The sequence below is a fragment of the Podarcis gaigeae genome (genome assembly GCF_964106915.1).
Source record: "Podarcis gaigeae genome assembly, chromosome: 3".
Lineage (NCBI taxonomy): Eukaryota > Metazoa > Chordata > Lepidosauria > Squamata > Lacertidae > Podarcis > Podarcis gaigeae.
This window is the reverse complement of record NC_139680.1, coordinates 37,014,148-37,038,134: the sequence shown is the minus strand read 5'-3', so window position 1 is coordinate 37,038,134 and position 23,987 is coordinate 37,014,148. Positions and strand designations below refer to the sequence as shown.

The following is a 23,987-nucleotide window of genomic DNA, read 5'->3' as shown; positions in this document are numbered from 1 at the left end:
TTCAACGGAGTTTACAGCTGCGTTTTATGCAGTTAGGCAAATCCAAGCACCTTTATTTCAATGAACATAGGTGTACAGTGGTACCTCGGGTTACATACGCTTCAGGTTACATACGCTTCAGGTTACAGACTCCGCTAACCCAGAAATAGTGCTTTAGGTTAAGAACTTTGTTTCAGGATAAGAACAGAAATTGAGCTCTGGCGGCGCAGCAGCAGCAGGAGGCCCCATTAGCTAAAGTGGTGCTTCAGGTTAAGAACAGTTTCAGGTTAAGAACAGACCTCTGGAACGAATTAAGTACTTAACCCGAGGTACCACTGTACTTAATTTTGTACTGAAATGGCTATTAATTGGGACTATAATAGGCTATAATGTGTGTTCATGTATTCGGTGAGCTTGAATACTTACACGAATGAGCACTAATAAGTAAGAAATATTCTTGTATAATCCATTGTAACTAGTGTGCAGTTCGAGTTGGAATACTGTGCATGCTACCTCAGAAAAGATCTTGTAGAAAATGGAAAAGGTTCAGAACACCAAAATGGTCAAAAGGCTAGAGCAACTCCCTTATGAGGAATAGTTACAATATTTGCAAAGTTTTTTACTATAGAAGAACCACGAGTAAAGGTGGGACATGATATAAAATTAAAATTGTGTGAAAGAAGAAGAGAAAAGTTTTCATCCCTTATAATACTAGAACAAGGGAATATCTAACAAAACTGAAGAAAACGACCAGTAGATGTGGGGCGCTTTGTGCCTTGGGATTCCTGCTGTTACGTTATATGTTACTGGGTTTTTTTTAGTCTTCAGCTTTTATACAAATTCTATAGATAGGGTGGTGTAGGATTTTGAATAATCTATATGCTAATGAGCCTAGATCCAAAGAGCAGTTTAACTAGTTGTGCACACCCCTTTAAAAAAGCAGATAGATTTTATGTGAGAAAAGGCCACATTTGTTCCTAAAAGAAAGCGCTTCCTCGCCTATTTTGAGAATCAACTGGGAAGTCCTGCTAACGATCATGCAGAGCATTGCTTGTCAGGGAGTTCTCTGCTAACACCTCATTCCCTTAATCTGGAGTTAAATATCCTGGGCAGACCACCAGAGCCAGAGTCTGATGACCTTCTGGGCACAAAGCAAGCAAGACACACTAATTTCATACTGACTCCTCTGTTCAAAGTTTCTTTTTTATCGTTAATAGAATATCTAAGGAGACTTAACAATATTGGGAGATCCACAGGTTAGCCACCTTTGATTTAAAGCATTGCTGCCCATGTCTGGACCTGAAAATGGCTCTCACCATGATTTACAGATATTGGTGATAAGAGCTCACAGACTTCCAATCTAAAAAGGCCCCTGCTCCAGAGTGGCTGTATCTTTGAAGCTTTCCTGTTAAGGGAATAGGAAAACACTTCAGCACTTTGGTTAAGATCCCACAAAATGAAGGAACGTAACTACCATATTTCTGCAAATGGACTTCTTGTACACTTCTCCCAAGTGTGCTTATGTGTCTCAGTTTTTGATACCATATTGCATTGGTCAAAATCGGTGCCACTAGAGTGGTCATGCATACACATCTTTCCTTCTGCTTCAGATGTAGAGAATCAGTGTGTCCTGCCATCCACTCATCCACTATTCCCAAATTGCGCACATTCTGTGTACAGGCCACTTTTTTATTATTACTGTATAAGGGATGCTAAAATTGGTCTTCTCTGAAATAACTGCCTCAGATTTATCTACTCATTTAAGAATGATGTTTGTAATATATATTTACTTTTAAAAAGTATCCCTGCCTCTCACTGAGAGGCAGAGAATCTTACACTTCTGTAAGAAGAAATGTACACAGACTTTGTGATGTAATCCAATAAATTCCACGTTATCTGCATCAACCAGAAGAGATTTAAGATAGTCTAATGGTTGCCACAAAAACACGTACTAAGGCTGCTAAATCTATTCCAATCAAAACACTGAAACCATGGTGGTGGCATCAGTAAGCTACAATGATAAAACCACTCTTTTCAGTAACTAGAATACACTTGGAGAACATGAGGTTGGCCACATATTTCCTCCTTATTTTCACAGATTACTTTTTCAGATGAAAAACATCTTACCTGCTCAGCCTAATTCCTTCCAAATCTAATTAGCACACATAGAAGTCAGGCTAGCATGTCAATTAGATGCAACATGCATGTATTTATTTTAGCTGTGTGCTGCCTTCCCTCCACAAACCTCAGAGCACTGATTTAGACTGCGATTCCATACACATTTACCTGGGAACAAATATCATTTAATTTGATGGGGTTTGCTTCTGAGCAGGCAGGTGTAAAATGACACAGGTAAGTATCACACCAGCTGTATGAGGGAATTTAGACCGAGATGGTGACTCAGTGAGGTTCATGGTTTGAAGTGGGCGGCTGTGGCACATTCAAGACCAGCACTGACTGCAGCCACTACTGTTTGTGTCTATATCCTTTCTACCACTTTGGTACATTTCAGTACACAGTTCCTACCCTTTGTTTTGTACAGTTAACGTCAATCTAAGAAATCAAAAAAATCCTCAACAGCGTATGTTTTCTTCTTGTGTCCATGGCCAGGCTATGCAGAGTTCTGCTCGGTTACTCATTATTAGGGAGTGGAGAGGAGAGTCACTTGTTAAAAACTGTACGCAGGTGAGGATATGCAATTCTGCAGTGTTGAACAAGTTGCCAGCACTGTTGAAATTTTACAACTGCAGTAGGCAATGGTCCTGAAAAGTTTCAAAAGTAGCAAAATAATAAACAGAGTAACAAAAGAAGAATAGTCCACAGTGGAACCTTGGTTCTTGAACTTAATCCGTTCCAGAAGTCCATTTGACCCCCGAAATCATTTGAAAAGCAAGGTGCAGCTTCGGATTGGCTGCAAGAACTTCCTGCACTCAAGTGGAAGCCGTGTCAGACGTTTGGTTTCCAAAAAATGTTCCAAAACCAGAACACTTACTTCCGGGTTTTCAGCGTTTGGGAGCCGATTTGTTCATCAATTAAGCCATTCAAGAACCAAGGTACCACCTTTTTTGGTGGAGCAGCAATTTGTCCCGGTCCTAAATACCAACTTGCTAGTACAGTGGATTGTAGGATTGGACAGTTAGGCTGCAGTCCTAACGCTAGCTACCTGGAGGTAAAGGTAAAGGGATCCCCTGACCGTTAGGTCCAGTTGCGGGTGACTGGGGTTGCGGCGTTCATCTCACTTTACTGGCCGAAGGAGTCGGCATACAGCTTCCTGGTTATGTGGCCAGCATGACTAAGCTGCTTTCTGGTGAACCAGAGCAGCGCACAGAAACGCCGTTTACCTTCCCGCCAGAGCGGTACCTATTTATTTACTTGCACTTTGACGTGCTTTTGAACTGCTAAGTTGGCAGGAGCTGGGACTGAGCAATGGGAGCTCACCCCGTTGGCAGGGATTCGAACCGCCATCGGGAAGCCCTAGACTCTGTGGTTTAACCCACATTGCCACCCGCTGAATTCAGGAGGATTTACTTATGGGTAGAAATGGATAGAATTGCAGGCTTAGTTCTGATACTGACAGAAACCAATCTAGTTTTCAGGTTTGATGTGAACTCAAATATTTGTTTTGTTTAAGCTGAAACATTTGTTACTAATTGATTTCATGTTTAATTGGACCTTTATTGAGCTTTTTATAACACCATCTATTTAACATCAATGAACGTTTTTTCCCCCACTGAAATCTAGAAATTTCAGAAATACTATACTTCATTAGCTGAAAAAGAATATAAATATTTTACAAGGCTTCCTTCCTATTGCTTAATGCAGTTGTGTTATTTATCTTAAAAATAGACTGAGGAAAATATTCTTTTTTAAGAAAACATTGATTTTGCTCTCAAAAATTGAATATAAATTATCTGCTTGAAACAATATTGAAACAGTATAAAACATTGCCTTGTAACTTGTTGCTCAGAGTTTGGTGTATCCCAGGGGTCTGCAACCTTTAAGACAAAAAGAGCCACTTGGACCCGTTTCGGAAGAAAAAAAAACTGGGAGCCGCAAAACTCGTCATTATAAAAATAACTTTTTTGTCACTTTTTTATTATTTCTTTGTTTGACCCCTCAGATTTACTCCTCCTCATAGAAATAAACGTTAAATTAACAAGTTACCTTTTGTGTGTGTGTGTGTTCTTCACTCCCCTTCAAAACAGTGACCAGCGTACATGCCCCCTTTCAATGCAGTGACCAGCGTACATGCCCCTTACAATGTAGCGGGCGGGCGGGAAGGTGACGTCGGGACGGTGCGTGACTAACGCACACACCGCCCCCATGCGACGTCACAGCCAGTACAGCGCCTGCCACAGTGGGGAGTGTCGGGGCGCACAATGCGGCTCCTCCCCTCGCTAGTATCCGCCCCGGAGCCGCGGCAAAGGTGTAAAAGAGCCACATGCGGCTCCGGAGCCGCGGGTTGCTGACCCCTGGTGTATCCTTTGCCCTAAAGCCGCAGCGGATGGGAAAGATGCCTACTCCAATTAAATTCGAATCTCCTCTGTGCCTTGCACCTAATGACATCTTTCTTGCATTTTATTTGTTTTTAGGTTCCAGAGTATCCCTGTCTCCCTGTCAGTATAACTCATCAGCAGAATATCAGTTTCATCAAGTTAAAACTTGTCTGGTTATTCTTTAAGAATGTATTTTATCTCTATAATGTGATATCATATCTGCTTTTTAGTTTTGCTTCTATCTGAATGATTGTAGATCTTTGTTGGTGTTTTACAGTTACTATGGATTCTTTTAATATCTTGGTTGTGTATACGTTTTGCATATGTGTAGCAAGTAGGTTTGTGGTCTCTCTGTTAGGAATCAAGAAAGGAAGGAGCAATGCCCCCCACTGTTCATTTCTGTTGCAGCCCCTGATTTCTGGGCTATGGAAGTGTTTCCATACCCTGCTGCATGCCTGCTCTTTTAATATTGTCTTTGGATGTTCCAATAGTGTGCTTTACCCTCCCCTTCTAGACTGAATTGGTGTAGGAAACAGTGGCTGTTCTGCCTCTCAGCATAGTTTGTGTACAGGAGCACACTCTCAGTTATGTGGGGCTGTTGAAAGTTAAGAGTGCAATTTTCGTTCAGCTGGAAAGATATTGCATATGCACAAATCTATATAGTAACTTTTTTATTAACCCCCCCCCCCCATGATTTGGTTGAAATGTCTATTATAGTATTTTTCACATGTAGCGGGAAGAATAAAGCACTGTTTTATATCTATGGCTATCTAGGGATTATTATGTGCTAAATAATTTCCCCAGATGAATAGTAAAATCTCATTGGTAATATTTTGTATCAGTTAAAACCAAACTCCCTACTCCTGAGAATGATTTGTAGTGAAATTGTTTTCTGTTGTTACTCTTAGTACATTCTCAGAAGTTCATGCAATTCTCTTTTCCAGTATTTTACTCCATAGAGTATAGTGTATATGAACAGGGCCAGCAAAAACATTGATTCCTGGAATTTCTGCCATTTCTAGGCAAACATAATTACCTATCTAGAATAAGTTTAGCTCTTCTCCTTATGCCAAAAATAACGTGACAGCAAGTTTCTCCAAACTTGATAACTTCTCTCAAATCAGGCTGCTGCCATAAACAAAATCACTGCCCCCCCCCAAAAAAAACTACTTGCAGAGAAAGAAGGATAATTTTCATTGCAGTATAAACCTTTTTTAAAAAAAGAAAAAACAGTACAGTTATACAAAAACTGGATGTGACTCTCTTGAGATTTCAGTCAAGGGAATTTGCTGTAAATGAGGTTGTGACAGACATGCCAGAGGCCTAGTGGGAATGCTGAGAAGGCGAAGCCCGTCAAGAAGTGGCCATGGTCCACAATTCATGGACTCTCTGAGGCCTAGCTTCCATGTTTTGTGAAGGATGCTCTGGGGAGATTCTGAATAAATACTTGGTTTGCTTTTCATGGTCTTGAGCTTCTGACAGCAGTGTTTGCTGCTCCAAAACAGTGGCACCCTAGGATCGGTGAAACAAAAGACTGACACAAAACATATTGAGCTGTAAAGCAGTGCTAGCCAATGTCACACCCTCCTAAAGGCTTGGGACTACAATTTCCATCTGTCCCAAGCATGGAAGATGGGAGTTGTAGTCCAAAACATGCGGAGGATAGATATCATATGGGATACCTTGCAGTATATACTATATAAACACATATCCTTATAAACATACACATACCCATCCGATGTTATGGTCGCTTCTCTTTCTTTGAGAAGCAGAAGCAATAAAAAACCCACTCCCAGATCTTTCCCTGCATTTTGATGTTGCATCTGCAAAACCATCACTTTCAATATCCATTAGATATCTACAAAGCATTAACCCCAGTTCTCCCTTTATATTAAAGCTGCTTGCCTAATCTGCATATGCAGCACATGGAAGCTGTTAAATCCTGAGGTGGCAAGATGATCCAGGTGCAGAAAAGGGAGGGGGCAGCACAGTAGACCAGTCCTGGGTAAGTGAAGACACCCAGTCTGAAATTGTAGAAAGATATACATTTAAAAGGGGGGGGGGAATCAGAAGTAGAAAAGTGGAAGTACCATTCTTTAATTGCACAGCCACTGTCTTTCTTAACTGTTTTTCTTCATAGGGAAGTTTCCCCATACCTCCAAGCTTTTTTTATTTATCACCTCTAAATTGCATCTGTTTTTGCTCAGCTTAGATGTAATCACTACGGGTTTGGCTTTTAAAAAAACTCTCGCCATGTTACTGACACTGCACAATTTTTCCATCAGTTTGCTCAAGAGAACACAGCAGAAATAGGTCAGTAAATGTTCCAATGGGGAAACAGGATTCTTTTAGCTACTTGTGTTGATAATGGCATTATACCATTTATACCATTCCATTACACTACTAGATGCAATTTAACACACTTTTATGCAGAAGTTGGGGGAGGGGTTTTTGGTCCCCCCCAAATATAAACAATATCTTCTAAACTAACTGAGCCAGGTATTCCAACTAATCTAGTTACAGACACTTAGTCACAGTAAGAGTTCAGTGTTAAGAGTTACATTTAATCACTCTCCCAACAATTAAGATAAAAATAAAGCTAATGATACACATCACCCCACCAAAGAATTGCATCATTTTGCCTGACAAGTCCGTCAGATCTCTTTAGCAATGATAACTTTACTTACGTTGTGCAAACTTACAAGACTTCTGCACATGTACCTGTGCAGGATTGCAACCTGGCAGCCTGATAATCAGGGTTTGCCTTTGTTTCGTTGACATAAATACACCCTGCAGCCAGTTTTTTTTGCTCTTGCCTTTAAATTTCCATGAAAGCTGCCTATTCTGAAACATTCCTAGGCAGTCTGTTGTATCAGTGCAATTCAGGTAGAGCCTCCGTAATGGCACCCAAGATGCTACATAAAACACTGTTATTCAGCCTCATGGAGTCTGGCACTTCTTCATTCCAGTGCCAGAAGAAAGACAAAAGTAACATTTTGTATGTATTCAGTAAGACTATTAAATATTAAATGGATATAAATTTTGAACTATGATCTATACGTTTGATCTATAAATTCTTAAACATTTTGCTGCCTATCCAAGCAAAGTGACATTACCAGGCCTTTGTGTAACTTGCTTTCAAGGTACTGGTAACAGCAGTTAGACAGGTAGAGAACCACTGATATAAAAGACCACTGAGGGCCTCTCATTAAGAAGATTATATATATATTTTCTCTCATTAAAAAAACAACAACCCTAAGATAACAAACTAGAGCCAGGGCCTTTTCGGCTGTGGCCCCGGACTGGTGGAATGCTCTCCCACAAGAGACCAGGGCCCTGTGGGATTTGACATCTTTCCACAGGGCCTGCAAGACGGAGCTGTTCTGCCAGGCCTTTGGGCAGGATGCAGTTTGCCTTACCTTCCTTTGTATAAGACAAGCCCAAAGGAGGCCCTCAACCCGCTCACAGGTCCTTGTATGATCAGTGGAAACAGTTGGTTCTGGCAAGTATTAACCACTCTCAATTCCAACCTGATAATTGCCACCTGCCCAGATTTTAACTTGTCTGAATTAATTTTAATTAATTGGTGTCTGTTTTTATGCATATTGTGTTGTTTTTATGATGTTACCGGCTCTGAGCCCAGCCTCAGCCAGGGGAAGGGTGGGATACAAATAAAATTATTATTATTATTATTATTATTATTATTATTATTATTATCTCATCTGGAAAGGTTGCAAACTGGGTTTCAAGTGGTACACATGAAATGTATCCCAGAATGGTTCAGATAATCTGTACATTAGCCAGAAAGGTGATACCTCATAAAATTGTATCTCAGGGTGGCTTTGACTCTTACGAAAAGACAGCATTTCTGCACTAAGCAATACAAATCACACATGAGGTGGATTGTTGGCCTTTCAGAGTATAAAGTATGATCTCAAACTCGCCCTTTTTTATTATAGAACCTGTGTTCCTAAACACACATCTTTTACCCATTTGTATTTTTTGCTGAAATAAACATAGCAACATACAAAAACATTTCAGTACTATACTGTAAATAGAACAAGATCTCATTAACAGCATCACACCCCTTGGCAGTAAAAAAGAGAAAAAAAAGCTTGACCCACCCTAGAAATTAATAAATGGTAGGATTTTGATTATTTGAGATATGAAGAAAAAATACAAGCTGCAGAGGAATTCCTAGGCTAGCCCAAGGGCCATTGGCAATGCAAGAGAACTGTCCTTCCCCGCCACCCTGAGGTGTGAACAGAGACAGGGTATTTGGAAGGTTGTCAAGGTAACTGGGTGTGATGTCACAGGAAGAGTTTGGGGCCTTTGGCAGGATGCTTGGAATAGTTTAGAAAAGGGCAGAACTATCTTGGCAGGCCGGCTGAAGGCAGGCGGGGAGAGATGCCTTGGACTCCATTGCTGCACTGTTGTGGAGAACAAAGCCCCTCTTGAGATGACCATGCTGTAAGATCTGGGCTCTCTCCATCTAAATCAGGCGTAATTATGTGAGTAAATCATATTCCTTAAAGCTACAACAACCTCTGTCATGCCTCCAAAGGAGCACAGACCCTGGTTGAGGGCCAAGACACCTACAATCCCATGCTTACTCCCAATTAAATTTGTATAACAGGGATGGAGAACCTCAGGCCTAAGGGCCCCTCTAGGTCTCTCCATCTTGTTCTTAGGTCTCCCTGCTGTCAGGCTTCGGGAAAGCGGCTTTCTCCCTCCCTTTGGCCATGGATAAGCAGAACAAAGCAAAAATAGTCTCTTACCATTTAAAGAGATTTTAATGATCACAGCAAAAGAACAAAGAGTCCATCTGGGAGTGAAGGTGCTCCCAATTAAGGTTGCCACAAACTTCCCCCCCGTCACCCCGTCACTTCCGCATCTTGTAACCTGATCTCGCAACCAGCGTGCTTTTTGTGTAGCCACCTTATCTGCTCTACGTAACCTTAGACTGATAGGATGGGCACTTTACAGTGAGAGAGAGAGAGAGAGAGAGAGAGAGTCTGTTAGCTGTCTCTCTTCCAGTTCCTCTTCACCTTGCTGTTCACCTCCCAGTTCTTCCCAACTTTTGTCTTCAGAACTATGCCCCTCTGCAAACCACTGTTCCAAATCTATACTGCTCCACTGCTCCTGGGCAGCTTCAGGATCCTGGTCAGGAGCAGGGGGAGAGGGAGAGGGAGGCTCCCACCATTCCTTATCAGATCAGTAGTCTCTGCCTGGTCTCTGACACACCCCCTCCAGAGCACATCACTCTTGTCCAGCCCACGCCCCCTTGCTGGTCTTCCTTGCACCGCTCTTGAGTGTTTTTGCCTGGCAGGAATTTGTCCTTGAACTCTGGTCGTTTTCTTTCCTTGCCTGTATGGAGGATGGAGAGGGGTATGCAAGTGTGTGTAGAAACCAGCCTGCTGTACAAAGGTGATGTTTACATTGGTTTCTCCATCCTATTTTGCCTCTGGTCCTGCTCACCGCTGTTACACGACTCCTGGAAGGTTTGCAGACCTCAGGTTGAAAAAGGTGCCCTCCCACTGGTGTATCTCAGCCTAAGTCTTCACTGAACTCTGTGGACTTACTTCTGAGTATGTAGGAACAGGATTGCACTATAAGCTTTTGTTCCACAAGGCAGCTGTGCAGGAATTCTGGAACTTGTCCTCTTTGTGTCTGAACTTGTCTTTCCAGATACTGCGTAATTGATGGGTAGGTAAAAGTTTGAGGCAATATCTGCAGGATGATTCAACCTGTAATTATATACGATTTTGATTTATCACACATAGTTTTAAACTTACTTCATAAGAATATATGATGTCAATATTTAGTATCTTATTTCCAGTGCTTGACTGCAAGAAAATTCTTTTTTTAAAGTTACCATATATGTTATTTTTTTCATGGCAATTGCCCTTAAACACCCCCTCCCAAATTCTGTTCTTAGCTCTGTGTGGGAATTGAGGGGTTCATTCTAATGACTCTCAGTATCCTTAACAAACCACAGACCCCAGGATTGTTGGGGTGAAGCCACAACAGTTTAAATTGGTATGATACTGCTTCAAATGTAAAGTGTAGATGGGGCCATATTCATATGTGAGTCACTGATGATTACTATTAGTATTATTTATACATTTGGCAGCTCTGTTGCTATGAACAGTGCATGTCACTGAATATTTATGATACAACACTAAAGTAGGTAATCATTACTCCCATTGAACACAAATGGAATTGGGTATTATGATGACAAATGACCTCTAGCTGAGCTGCATATGAACCTTGGTTTCATATATTTGAACCACATATTATTGCAAAACAAGAAGCCAACTGTACTTTTGGTTTAATTTTTATTCTATATTCTATATTATGATATATAAGATTCTATATTATATTATATAATATATACACACACATATATATAATCACATATATATAAAGTTGATACATTTTAAATAAAATAAACCTAGTTTGCCTTGGTTTTACAACTGCTCCTACCTTTAGCTGAGGAGGCAAGTTCTGTTCAGCAGAGAAAAACAAGTTTTCTTAAACTTTTCATTCAGATTATCAGCAACAAGGGTACAATTTATGAGGGGAAACAAACACATCTGTCAGCCCCTTTTTAGTTTACTGCTAATTGTTATTCAACACTTACATGCAGCTAGAGTTCAGGTATGAGATAGACCATATTTTACATTTTCCTATGCACTAAATGCCTCATAAAAACAGTATGACTCCATGCCACCTATCCTTTGGGTCATTTAATGCAGGAAATAGAGTAACCTGCTAAATTATTTATTTCTCATAGAGTGACAAGGCTATGAAAACCCACAAACCTTGAGCATTTTGGCGCTGGCATTGATATGGGAGTCTATAATTCTACCCTTTCAAGTACCAATGGCCACACTCCTTTTTGACTACAGAGAGCACTCCAGGAGATTATGCAAGAACATAATTTTTTGGGGGGAGGGGGGACAGGGTAAACAAGCCTGCTAGATTTATTGATTATGCTACAGAGGGGATGTAGAGCTATAGGGTAATGAAGACAGAAACCACCGAAGTGTAGCCCTGAGCTGGTATTCAAGGATTTGTATCATATATCATTTATGGTTCACATCTTTTGCAAAAAGGTTCACAATCCAAGTTCAGCAAGCAAATTTGCCTCCTTGCAGAAGGGCAGATTTAAATTGCTCAAAAGTCTTTCAAGGCCTCTAACTGCACAGTTTCCAAGGCAGGTCAAAGCAAAGGGACTAAAGAATAAGCCTCTTTGGTTTTATCAGTAGCAGGTGATTTTTGCGTGTGTGTGTGGGGGGGGGGGATTTGAGACCAGCATATGAAGTTAGCAAATCAGTTGTCTGGCCTAGGTGATTTCTGACATTATTAGGGCATCATGGAACTGGCTTATGTGGAAACAACTCTTCTCAACAGTCAGGCGTGACAGGAATAGGACCTTTACAACTGTAGCATCACGTGGGTTAAGACATATGGGTTTGTCTGGAAATTCTGAATCACCCAAAGCAAGTACCATGAATATTCCAAAGCAGGGTAAAAGGTTCATTAAAAGAAAACAGAAGAGAAGATGCAATCAGACATATAATGTAACAAATTCAAAGATAGAGTGCTAATGACTACATTGACCTACTTGAGTTATTGAAGCTTACATGACTGATTTTTAGATTGTTTTGCAGAGTTTTTATTTCATTCCAGGCAGACATTTGTTTTTTCAGGTAGAGAATAAAAGCCATTTAAAGTGTGTATACCTTGTGCCCATACCCCACCAGTCTTCCATGGTGGTGCTACCTCAAAAGAAAGCCTTCATTTATAGGAGAATTCTCAGGTATGAAGAGCGGTCTTTTGGCAATCAGTTGGCACATAACAGTTACATTTAAGCTTAGTCATCATGCTGATACTAAACCAGAGTCATACTGGCTAGGTAGGAAATGATGAACAGCTAATAGGAAGTATTTAAGGAAATCTTTCCATACCTGTTTGAAAGGATTATTCAGTAAGTGGCACAATGGGCATTAAATCAATGTAAGGCATTGGTGTAAAGCCAGTGAATAGGAAATACAGAATTTTACTATCAGTACAATACAAATAAAGCATAGTTCTGCATATAAAAACACATTTCTGTGTGAAAAGTAAAAAAATAATAATCAGCCCTTCTATTTGTAGCTAGGGCAGCATCAAACTGAACAGTAATTACGTGTGCTATAGACAGAGATTGCTCCAATTATGACAGAGTTGATGTCTTTCAAAACTGCCCAGTCGACTAATGAATTTAAAAGAGGAAGGCGTATGTTCCCTTTCCAGAACTCTTGTATAACCATTCCAAATTTCTAATCATTTATTGGCTGTAATTGTTGAAAGAAACAAACTTGACCACTGTCATAGAAGCTATGCACACTCTGTGCCCTTAGATCAGAAAATAGCCATTCAGTGCTGTCCAAATTCTTCCTTAGAGGATTTTAGCTAGAACAGTCTGTTTGCTCTGCCAAACAGTGTCTCTGCTGCCGTTTGCTCTGGCATACAGTATTGTAAAAGTAGAGTGCTGAATTGTAGGCTGAATTCTCTGTGTTATAAGAGCAATTAATAAAATGCAGTCTTTATTTTAAAGAAGAGTCAGTATGTAAGCTTGGCAAACTATGGTTTGTAAAGAAAAGAAAAATGATGCACATGTTGATTAAAAGGAATGCTAACTAAAGATGAAATATGTATGAATGAATACTAAAGCTAATCACACGTGATATGGCCCAGCTGTGCACTAAGTCAGGCTTCTCTTTCATGTAAGATAAAGGAAGGCAGGTTTATGTAAACATGTAACAGCAATCTTGGCAGCTCCATGTGGAACCAATTGGGGCAAAAATGAGGCAAGATGGTGGCAGATCCCATCAGCGATCTTTTCTAGATTGGTCCTCAGTGCTGTAAAAAAACCAGTAAGTGTATTGACTTATGAAGTTTGTAAGCAGAAAGTCAGGGGTGAGTTTATTTTTTAAGGCAGCAAGGGAAAAAGAAAAATAACCACAGAAAGAATATTAAAGTGGCAAGGGAAATATAACTGGGGGAGGGGAAGATCAGAATTGTTTGGAAAGAAGGCTTCCAGAGTGAGAAAGGGATGGAAAAATGATTGGGAACAAACAGGAGGGTGAACTAACTGCAGGGGCATACCTAGGGGTTAGAGATGTGTGTGGCGCTGTGGGTTAACCACAGAGCCTAGGACTTGCCGATCAGAAGGTCGGCAGTTCGAATCCCCGTGACGGGGTGAGCTCCCATTCCTCAGTCCCTGCTCCTGCCAACCTAGCAGTTCGAAAGCATGTCAAAGTGCAAGTAGATAAATAGGTACTGCTCCGGCGGGAAGGTAAACGGCGTTTCCATGCACTTCTCTGGTTCGCCAGAAGCGGCTTAGTCATGCTGGCCACATGACCCGGAAGCTGTACGCCGGCTCCCTCAACCAATAAAGCGAGATGAGTGCAGCAACCCCAGAGTCGGTCACGAATGGACCTAACGGTCAGGGGTTCCTTTACCTTTACCTACCTAGGGGTTAGCTAGGTTGGCCCCTGCCAACAATGCAGGGTAGCTCCTCACCCTTGCAAAATGTGTGCCTCCAGGCATGGGCTGTTGCAGCATTCCCATGGAGCCCCTTTCCCAGTCACTTGGCAGCACTGGTGGCTAGCACAACAGGGCTCCCTGTGAGGACACAACAGCTTGGCCCTCTGCCTAGTACAGCCGCTGCTCCCTGCCCTCTGTTCCCCCTGCTTGCCACAAGGGAGTGCAGCCTTCCAGCTGATGATTGAGAAGCATCAAGCAAGGCTCTTAATTCAGCATAGCTGAGTTGCTTTGCCCTGGTTTTCTTCCCGCTTTGACCAATTTACAGTGTGAGCGCACCCCAAAGAGCAACAGCCATTGACTTAAGCAGGGCTTACTTCCGAGTAAAGTGTGCAGAGGGACACAACCTCCAAGTTAGTGCTTTTCTGCTGGCGCCTTGTCAGAAGTAACAAAAAGGCAAGCGAGGTATTGTCAGAAGTTCCTGCCTCTGGATTTAGGCTTGCAGTCCTGTGTACCCACTTTCCTGTTAGTAAGCTCAATTGAACTTAGTGAGAATTACGGTACTTTTGAATAAAGTAGAGACATCACCTTGCCAACAAAGGTCCGTATAGTTAAAGCTATGGTTTTCCCGGTAGTGATGTATGGAAGTGAGAGCTGGATCATAAAGAAGGCTGATCGCCGAAGAATCAATGCTTTTGAATTATGGTGCTGGAGGAGACTCTTGAGAGTCCCATGGACTGCAAGAAGATCAAACCTATCCATTCTGAAGGAAATCAACCCTGAGTGCTCACTGGAAGGACAGATCCTGAAGCTGAGACTCCAATACTTTGGCCACCTCATGAGAAGAGAAGACTCCCTGGAAAAGATCCTCATATTGGGAAAGATTGAGGGCACAAGGAGAAGGGGACGATAGAGGATGAGATGGTTGGATAGTGTCTTCGAAGCTACCAACATGAGTCTGACCAAACTGCGGGAGGCAGTGGAAGACAGGAGTGCCTGGTGTGCTCTGGTCCATGGGGTCATGAAGAGCCGGACACGACTAAATGACTAAACAACAACAAAGACATTTTTATGATTGTGCTGTTAAATGCCTATCTTGAGTTCTTGATCTAATGGTCATAAATTGTCATCTCTGATCAAGACCCCTGTCAATAAGCTATCAAGAAAGATGAAGTTTATCTACTTTGAGATCAGCAACCAGGCTGGATGGTGGTGGTAGAATTGATCGTAACTGTATCAGCAGTTCTGATTTGGTCTCAAAAGCTGCAGCTCCCTTCCCTGGCCTTCCAAGGAAAGGAAGGCAGCTCCCTGATTGCCGTTTCCAAGTCTTTGATTCAAAACTGGCAGCACAGAATGTTTACAGAGTGAGGTGACCACCCTTTCTTTATATGTGTGACTTGGAAGGTCATCTTGATGACGGTAACATTTGTATCATGGGCTGAATTTTTTAAAGAAACACTCTGATTAAGACTTACTTATTCACATGTAGGAGATACTCAATTTAAACGCTGAAATATAAGTGGGCCAGACTCCTGGTCTGCGCTTTGTTTTGTTTGATGTGTTGGCGTTGTGCTTATTTCTTTATTTCAGATTTTAGGGAGAAGGAATAAACCATACTGTAATTAGCAGCTGCATCTTAATTGGACTCTCCATTTTATTTTAATTAAGAACAACTAGACCTGGGGCAAACTTCCAATACACGCTCTTGCTCATTCACCACCTACTAGATGCCCTCATTTTTCCAATGTAGGACAACACCATGCCCATCCTTACAGGAATTATATTCTGACAAATCTATCTTTCAGAACACTCAACACCATTGCATTATTCCAGTTTAGTCAAGAGTGATGTATCCAACTCTAAAATAGCCATGCCACTAATTTCATGGGATTGTTTTCTTGCCAGCAGTGGCCTACATAAATAAGAGTCATCTACTTTTAATGGAAGTTTCCTGATTCAAACCCTTTTATTATTCTTAAAAACATGACAAATGCATGATTTTTGAATGACAACTTTCTCTACCATTTTATTTTCCACAGTATCAACAGTATGTAATCTTTGGGCTGTGAGATGCACTTCTGCCATCTTTCACTGCATTGCTAAAACGATTCCTGGCATACATTTCTATTTCTGACAATTGGCCAATGAGATTATACAAAGTTGAAGGGAACATCCAGTGAGAACTATCAAAGGCTGAAATTATAGACTAGTCATCTCTATTCTGGAGTGCCACACAGGTCTATTCTGTCCTTCAAGCTTTTCAACATACATGGCATTTATTTATTTTTAAGTATCTGTATAAAACAGCCGGGAGATGTTGTCCAGAGTTTTGGAGTGGGTTGTCATCAGACCTTTCATCTCTGTTTTCTTCTTGCCATCTCTCCTTCATCTCTCCTGAAACAGACTTGGCAGTTTTGTATTTGAATGATTACCTAAGTATGGTAATGGGAGTGAATAACCTGACATAATTAAGGCAAGACAGAGTTCCTCACGGTGGGTGGTCCTAGAACAACATGCAAAAGCAGAAATGCCAGTTCTGGATGGTTCACATTCCTCCTCCTGAAATAGCAGGACTGCAGTTTGTGGGCGCTCCTGCTTCTGGGTCTCCTGGATTTTCCGGCCGATTCTGTATCCCAAAGCATGTTTGGCAAGCTTTGGCTCAACACCAGCTGTGCTCCTTCTTACAACAACAATAACTTGGCCATGACTGTTGGCCTCCTTACTTTTTAAACTAGACTTTTGTAATGTGAAATATGTAGGACTGAAGACAACTTGGAAACTTCTGCTGGAGCTGAATGCAGCAAGAGCATATAAGACTGCTAGAGCTAGATGCTGCTCACCTCTTACCTTTACATCACTATGCAACCTGAGAGCAACTTCCTCCATGCTCCTTGCCATTGATTCTGGTAATGAGATGTTGCTTTTGGGTGCCGCGTCTGCTGCATATCAATATGTCTTCAGCAGCCAACAGAGCTGCTTCTTTTATTAGCGATGGTCCAGAGACATGCTACATCAAAGTGAATGGGTCAATTCAGCATGCTTATTTCAGACAGGCTTTCATGGAGTTGGAAGGGACCACGAGGGTCTTCTAGTCCAACCCCCTGAAGTGCAGGAATCTTATGCCCAACTTGGGGCTCAAACCCACAACCCTGAGATTAAGAATCTCGTGCCGTACTGACTGAAGGTGCCAGAATTGCAGTTCATGCCATTCATTTTTTGTTTATCTCTCATTAGGATTAATTTATTGTTTGCATTTTGTTTTACTAAACTCCACTTTTATGAGAATTTTAAAACTGAAAAAAGAGGGTTTTTTTTGATACAAATAAATAATGCGAACATTCACAGTGCGCCCCCCTATGAACACAAAAATAGTTTGAAATCACAGTGAGGTTGATCATTAGCTACATTTTTTAAAAGGTAAAATGGGGCATTTTTATATGTTCTTTTTCAAAAACAGATTGAGTACATGACTAGAAGGATGTGATCATTCAGAACTGTTGGCTACAACATTTAACTTGGCTTGATTTAATGAGATTGCTTAATTTAGTGGGCACAATGGCACTCGCTTCAGTGTAAGCAGTATACAGAATAATGTATGTGAGAATGGATCTCAACTATGGGTGTATTTTGTTTCAAACACATATGCCTGACCATTTCCTTCAATGTTGGGCAGAAGGGGCTTCCCAGTTCAATATAGGCTATGGAGTAGCCCATTCCTGTCCAGGGTCCTAGCATGCAGAATACTTCCACAAAGAGCAATAATAGCTTGTGCACTCAATAGAGTTATGTAGATGAAAGAATGAATCTGTTGCCATGTGGGGATACAGTCTTGCATTTCCATATTTGTGTGGTGATCTTTACAAGGGAAGAGCTGGACAACACTATATGATTGAGCTATATTCCAGTAAACTGTATCAGGGATATTATATACAGTACATTAAACTATTCGTGTTGAATACAATAGCAGATTTGGATATGTTATTTATTTTGCATCACAGGGTGTGGGGGGGACACACACTTCTTTTCCTCTTGTTTCTTCTTTTATTGTAATTTAAAGACTGAGCTGCTGTACTGAACTTTGCACACTTACTTCAGTATTTAGCTGCTGCTTTCTTACCAGATGATTTAGGACCTTAATTCAGACGGTCCTTTAACCCTAAGATAAGAAGTGATAATACCTGAGACAGCCCTTGACAACTGCTTAGAGACTTCAGTTGGTACCCAGTGTGTTGGTGCACATAAGGTGTGGTATAGAGGTTAGAATGTTGGACTAGTAGCAGAGAAGCCCAATTTCCAATCCACATTCAGCTGTGAAGGTCACAAGTCTAACCTACATCACAGGCTTGTTGTAAGGATGCAGTGGGGTGGAACAACATTCGCTGCCCTCAGCTCCTTGGAATGACGGGATTAAAATGTCATAGATTTGTTATGCTTCCTGGCTTGCCTAGGTTATGTTCCACGTGCTCTAGCAGCATCCAGATATTAAAGGTCTGTGTCAACCCTTCCTTTTTAGCGTTTCCAGCTGAGTTACTTGTGGGGAAAGGGGGCAGCCTGAGGAAAAGGTGGGGTTGGTGGCATGGAGACCTCTACCTGGGTCATGTGCCTGCTGGTGACATCAGCAGCAGGAATATGACAGAAACCCAATTTGGAATAGGGGTTAGCCAAAAATAATTATTTTAAATTATCCAGTAGACACTCTCTCCTCCTCCTTTTTTTTTTTTAAAGCAGCCCAATTCCAAATTGGAGTGCATTTCAAGCTGCTTCAAGCATGCATCTATGTTCTAGGTCAGTGTTTCCTAAACTTGGTTTCCCAGCTAATTTTGGACTACAACTCCCATCATCCCTGGCTAGCAATACCAGTAATCAGGGATGATGGGAATTGTAGTCCAAAAACAGCTGGAGACTCAACTGTCTTCTTCCAGTGTGATAGCCAGTGTGGTGTAGTGGTTAAGAGCGGTAGTCTCGTAATCTGGGGAACCGGGTTCGCGTCTCCGCTCCTCCACATGCAGCTGCTGGGTGACCTTGGGCCAGTCACACTTCTCTGAAGTCTCTCAGCCCCACTCACCTCACAGAGTGTTTGTTGTGGGGGAGGAAGGGAAAGGAGAATGTTAGCCGCTTTGAGACTCCTTAAAGGGAGTGAAAGGCGGGATATCAAATCCAAACTCCTCCTCCTCCTCCTCCTCCTCCTCCTCCTCCTCCTCCTCCTCCTCCTCTTCTTCTTCTTCTTCTTCTTCTTCTTCTTCTTCTTCTTCTTCTTCCTACATGCACCATAGCTTTAGTTTGAACACCTTTTCAAGGTGCTCAAATCCCATTTTTGTTTGGCAGTAATCTAGTGATTGTGGCTGAGGGTGATTTCAGTGATACATTTGAAATAATGTTTTTTAAAAAAAGATTTTACTGTTTGTATGTGTGTATATACGTACACACACACCAACCCTGAAGGTGTAAGGCAGGGTAAGTTGTAACATTTAGACCCAGATTTTTTTGTATGGCGACCTACAAATTTATTTGGAATGCATTATAAGTTTATATAGCTGAGTAAACTCTCGGGTTTAAATATATGTTGCAGGTGGGGCTGGGAATGGCATAGCAAGCCAAAACAAAACAAAACAAAACAACAAAGCATTTATTCAAGCAATGTATGCATCAATCAGAGAATGAAATGTATCCAGCTCCCAGTTAATATCTGTGTTACTCAAAACTTAATTACTTCACAGCATGTAGTGACATCAAAAGGAATGCCGTATGTTGGGAAATAGAGGGAGATCTCAACATCTTGCTTATGTTTTCTTTCACACAGCCACATGTGAAATACAGGAATGTAGGCAATGGCAGAGGGGAAGGCAGAGAAATGAAGGAGGAGACAGCTTGCATGGGAATATAAGGAAGCAGAAGCAAGAGCGAAATCACATCAAAGCCAGCATTACTTTCAATGGGATTAGATAGTCACAGAAAACATTTTCAGCTCTTAACTGAACATTATATTCTTACATTACTATAGCTTTATGTTCTGATTCCCCCCCCCTCTTTGCATCTTCAACATCTGCTTAGAAATAATAACAGGAACTGGTGATTGCATTTTCTTTTCCACCTGCCATTCCACATACCGTGTTCCTTCCCACCTGTCCCTTCTCTTTCTTTCAAAGGGATACCAAACAAGACTGGGGATGTTTGACAGGTCCATTGTTGCCCAGAGTATGGGCCATTATTTTCTTCTACCCTTTTATCATCCCGAGTCATTCCAGCCAAACAGATTCTGCAAAACCTGCAGAGACCATAATGAAACAGAACAACAGCAAAATGAATGTGTGTGATTTGGACAGCAATGGTTCAGCCGTAACACCTCCAGAATGAAGCAGAGAGAGAATTTTCCCTCTTCCTTTTGACCATTTCTTCCTCTGAGCTGTTCCAGGAAATCTGCAGGAGAGGACGGGGGTGGGGGTGGGGGGAGCAACTGGAAAGCCAGATGGCAGCCTTGAGGAAGCTATATTCAGTCTGCAAGCTGCCAGTTACTGGCACCTATAATAGCACAGATAATATACTTTCTGATCTGCTGTGAGGTGAAACTGGCTTTGGCACCCATCAGTGAGCTGTCCGCTGCACTAAAGTCAACAGGAAAGTCCTTGTGGATGGGGGAGCACTGTATGTGCACTGAATCTTTCATTCCTGCAAGAGATTTATTGGATTGGACTGATAGGGACTTGGGGAACAGAGAAGGCATCTTTGAGACCCTGCTACCACTCACCCAGCTTTCTGCACCATAAAAAGATATTAATGTGTTCAGAGCCATCACAATCTCCTTCTCCACTAGAAACACCTGCACAACAGCCATAGCCAGCTGTGGCTTCCCTGCTCATCTGTGGTTAAAACTCTAGGGCACCTTAACTTTCATCCAATTGACAATTAAAAAATAAAAATAAAAAATCACACTCATGGTTTTTGGGGTGTATTCTATACTTTTAGGCAACTTTCCATTGTATGGTGGGGTAGAATGCACACTTCAGAAAATCTGTTTTTCTGCAGTGTCAGAATACGCAAGCCCCCAGAGCCAGAAAACACTTGTTCAGAGGAGGTAGAATTTGTCTGTGCAGTAAATATTTGCAGTTTTCCCATTGAAACCAAAGGATCCTGAGGAGCACATGGTTACTTGGGAATGACAGAGCCAATACAAGAGGTTGCAAGGCAGCTGTTGGGCAATTCAATAGACTAGAAAGAGGAGACATGAAGTATATAACACATCGTGGACCTGATAGTATCTATGAATAGCTCACTGGTTTCCCAGGAAGTAGGATTGGGCCTGTCTGACACACATTTACTCATACATCTTTTGCAGATGCAATTTATATTGAGTCAACCATAATGATTTGATTATCCAGTTAGGATGTCACTTTATTGTCCGTCACATGCCTGTTCAATTTGACTTGAGAATTGAGATCATATTGCCTGACATTGAGTTCATATTGACTGACATCTGCAAACCTGTTCCTGTTGTGTTTCCACTTCAGTAGCTTTGTACTTAGATGATTCAAGAGCAACAGTAAGTTCTATTTTGGGCAGGAATGCTGTGCTATGTGTGATACAGCTGAAAATCACAAGCCTGGAAGATCAGAGAATGCACCTTGTGTTGACTTACCTTGCTGGCTTCCTCTGTAATAATTTTTACATTGACTTCTGTTGGGAGACTTCATTATAGTTGCTGTCTTTCATAATGGCTGTCCTTATGGTCACATACATGCAAAGTAGCAGAAAGCGGTACAGTTAACTGCAACTCAGTTCAAACAATTCCAATTATGTGCCCCAAGATATACCACAGAGAGGCAAAGCCAGACTTATTAAAATGTGATTCTGGCCTTAGCCAAGAGCTCTGTTTTCCTTTTCTCAGACATTCGCACTACTCTAAATAATAATAGTCAATTTACGCCAGTGGTGGCCCATGCAGTTCTCTCCTTGTTGGAAATGGAAAATAGATCTTATTATCTTTGACCACTGGCCTTCACTGATCTGCACCATGTTTTTCACAATGCCGCCTTTCTAAGTTACAGTACCTGATATTTTCCCTTTGAAACAGAGCGTGCAAGTCAGGAAATAGTTTGCTCCAACCACGTTTTATTGTATTCTGTCTGGACGTTAACAGAGAAGCCCTTCTCCTTTGTGTACTTCGGGAGCTTTTTACAGTGAGGCCTTTCTAAAGCTCTTTGGTTTGTGCTGATTTATAATCTCTTGCAGCTTTTACTGAAAGTCTTCTAGGAATTAAAGCAATCTCCCTCTCCTGCGGCCCCTGCACCAGACTATCATGAGCTGATGATCCACTGGGTTTCTCGCCCTCTGTCCATCCACACGGACAGATCTACCTGTGTGGTTTTCTGTGCTTGAAAATATATCCAAACTAAAGTGACTGGTTAGAGACTGATTAACCTGCCGGGTCGCAATATATAACTAGGTAATCTGTATTCTTTGGCAAGATCCGTACTTAAGCAGTGAACCCTACATAAATGGCTTGCTTCTGTTTCAGCAAAATTCCTCTACTGCAGGACTGGGAGCTGAAAGACTGCCTCATTAGGAAGTCAGTGAGAAATGAGAAGTTCCTCCCCCCACCCATGGCAGCATTTGAACTTACCCTGATTAGTGGAATTGCCAAAGTATACATAATCTTTGCTGGGTCACCTCCAGGGTCTAACCTCATGTTTCTTTCCCATCAGCTACTCCCCTCCCTTCCTTTCCTGCCATGTAACTCACTCACTGGGCAGCATTGTTTAACTTAGGAATTCCTACTTATATCCACACCCCTCGCTCCTGCTCCCCTCCCCTTTTTTATATCCCAGCTAAATTCCTCCCGCATGTCCCCTCGGGAACACGTAGGCCTGCTTAGTGCCCACCTCCACTTCTCATCCAGATTATTAAAACGGCTCCAACCGTTGGTGTTTCTTTGCACACAGAGACGCCTTTGCAGGAGGACAGAAAGCACTGACTCTGGGACCCTCTCACCCTTAAGTTGATGGGACCATAGGCAGAAAATTCAGCTGCTTAGGTGCCTAAGCACAAAAACCGGGTGGGGAAATGCAGCACCACCGGTAAGTGATGTACTGCATATCTAACTGAGGGGTGCCACTGATAGAGGAGGAAAGAACAATTAATTGCATTTAAAATAGGCTTTGCTGCCCTCTGTGTCTTCCTTTTATTTTCTGACAGTTATATATGTAAGAACAGGTATCTGAGACAAATGCTAAGGCAACGTTTTGTTGTACTGTTGGGGGAAAAGACGCAAACCTGAAATTTTGGAGCTTTGCTTGCCATCTATGCTAGCAAAGATTTAAATTTATATGCACGGCTGTGAGATGAAAGTGGGTGACATTATTAGGCCGTGTATGTTCATGTTTAAGCTGTCTTTCTTTCCTTACAGGCAATACCAACTTTTCTGTTATTTGTGCTGTTTTCTTGGGTTTCTGGCATCCACTACTGCTCAACAGCAGACAAGTAAGGGTCTATTTTATTACACGTAGTAAAGATGTTGGCAGTGAAAACAGTTCTACCGTACTCAGAGCCTTCTCCTGCAATCCTATACCTATTTATACAAGAGCAAGTACCACTGAATTCGGTGGGGATTACTTTTGAGTAGACATGTATAGGATTGCACTGTAACAAATTGAACAATGGGATTAGATTCTTATGTGTGCGTGATAAATGTGGGTATGTAAATGAGAAAGAAGGGCAGCTTGAATTTTTGGAAAACTGCCTTTTGATATCTGGCATTTAAACCTATCTCTTACATTTAGTATTTTAAAAAATGCAGTGTAAAGGAAACAGAGTGAACGTTATTATATTCTTAAAATTACACATTTATAAATTAGCATGGTGGTGAATTTTATTGGATCCACATTTTCTGAATGTGAATTGGATTGCGTTGTATAGAACAACTTGAGGAAGAGTTCTGTATAGCCCAAAAGCAGGAGCACTCATACAAAGCAGAGTCAATAAAAA

General features: G+C 41.5%; 1 protein-coding gene across 2 annotated transcripts in view; it reads left to right on the top strand.

Annotated features, from left to right (window-relative positions):
- The window catches only part of COL9A1 (collagen type IX alpha 1 chain), a 93,152-nt gene that overhangs the window by 7,687 nt on the left and 61,478 nt on the right, over positions 1-23,987 (top strand). Inside the window, exons 1-2 of one of the 2 annotated variants that reach the window (XM_083730155.1) lie at positions 22,944-23,080; positions 23,410-23,483. In XM_083730155.1, the coding sequence (XP_083586281.1) occupies positions 23,067-23,080; positions 23,410-23,483 (88 nt within the window). In that variant the 5' untranslated portion in view covers positions 22,944-23,066. Of the gene's footprint in view, positions 1-22,943; positions 23,081-23,409; positions 23,484-23,987 lie in introns of those variants that run through there. The other variant, XM_083730156.1, reaches the window with a different exon arrangement.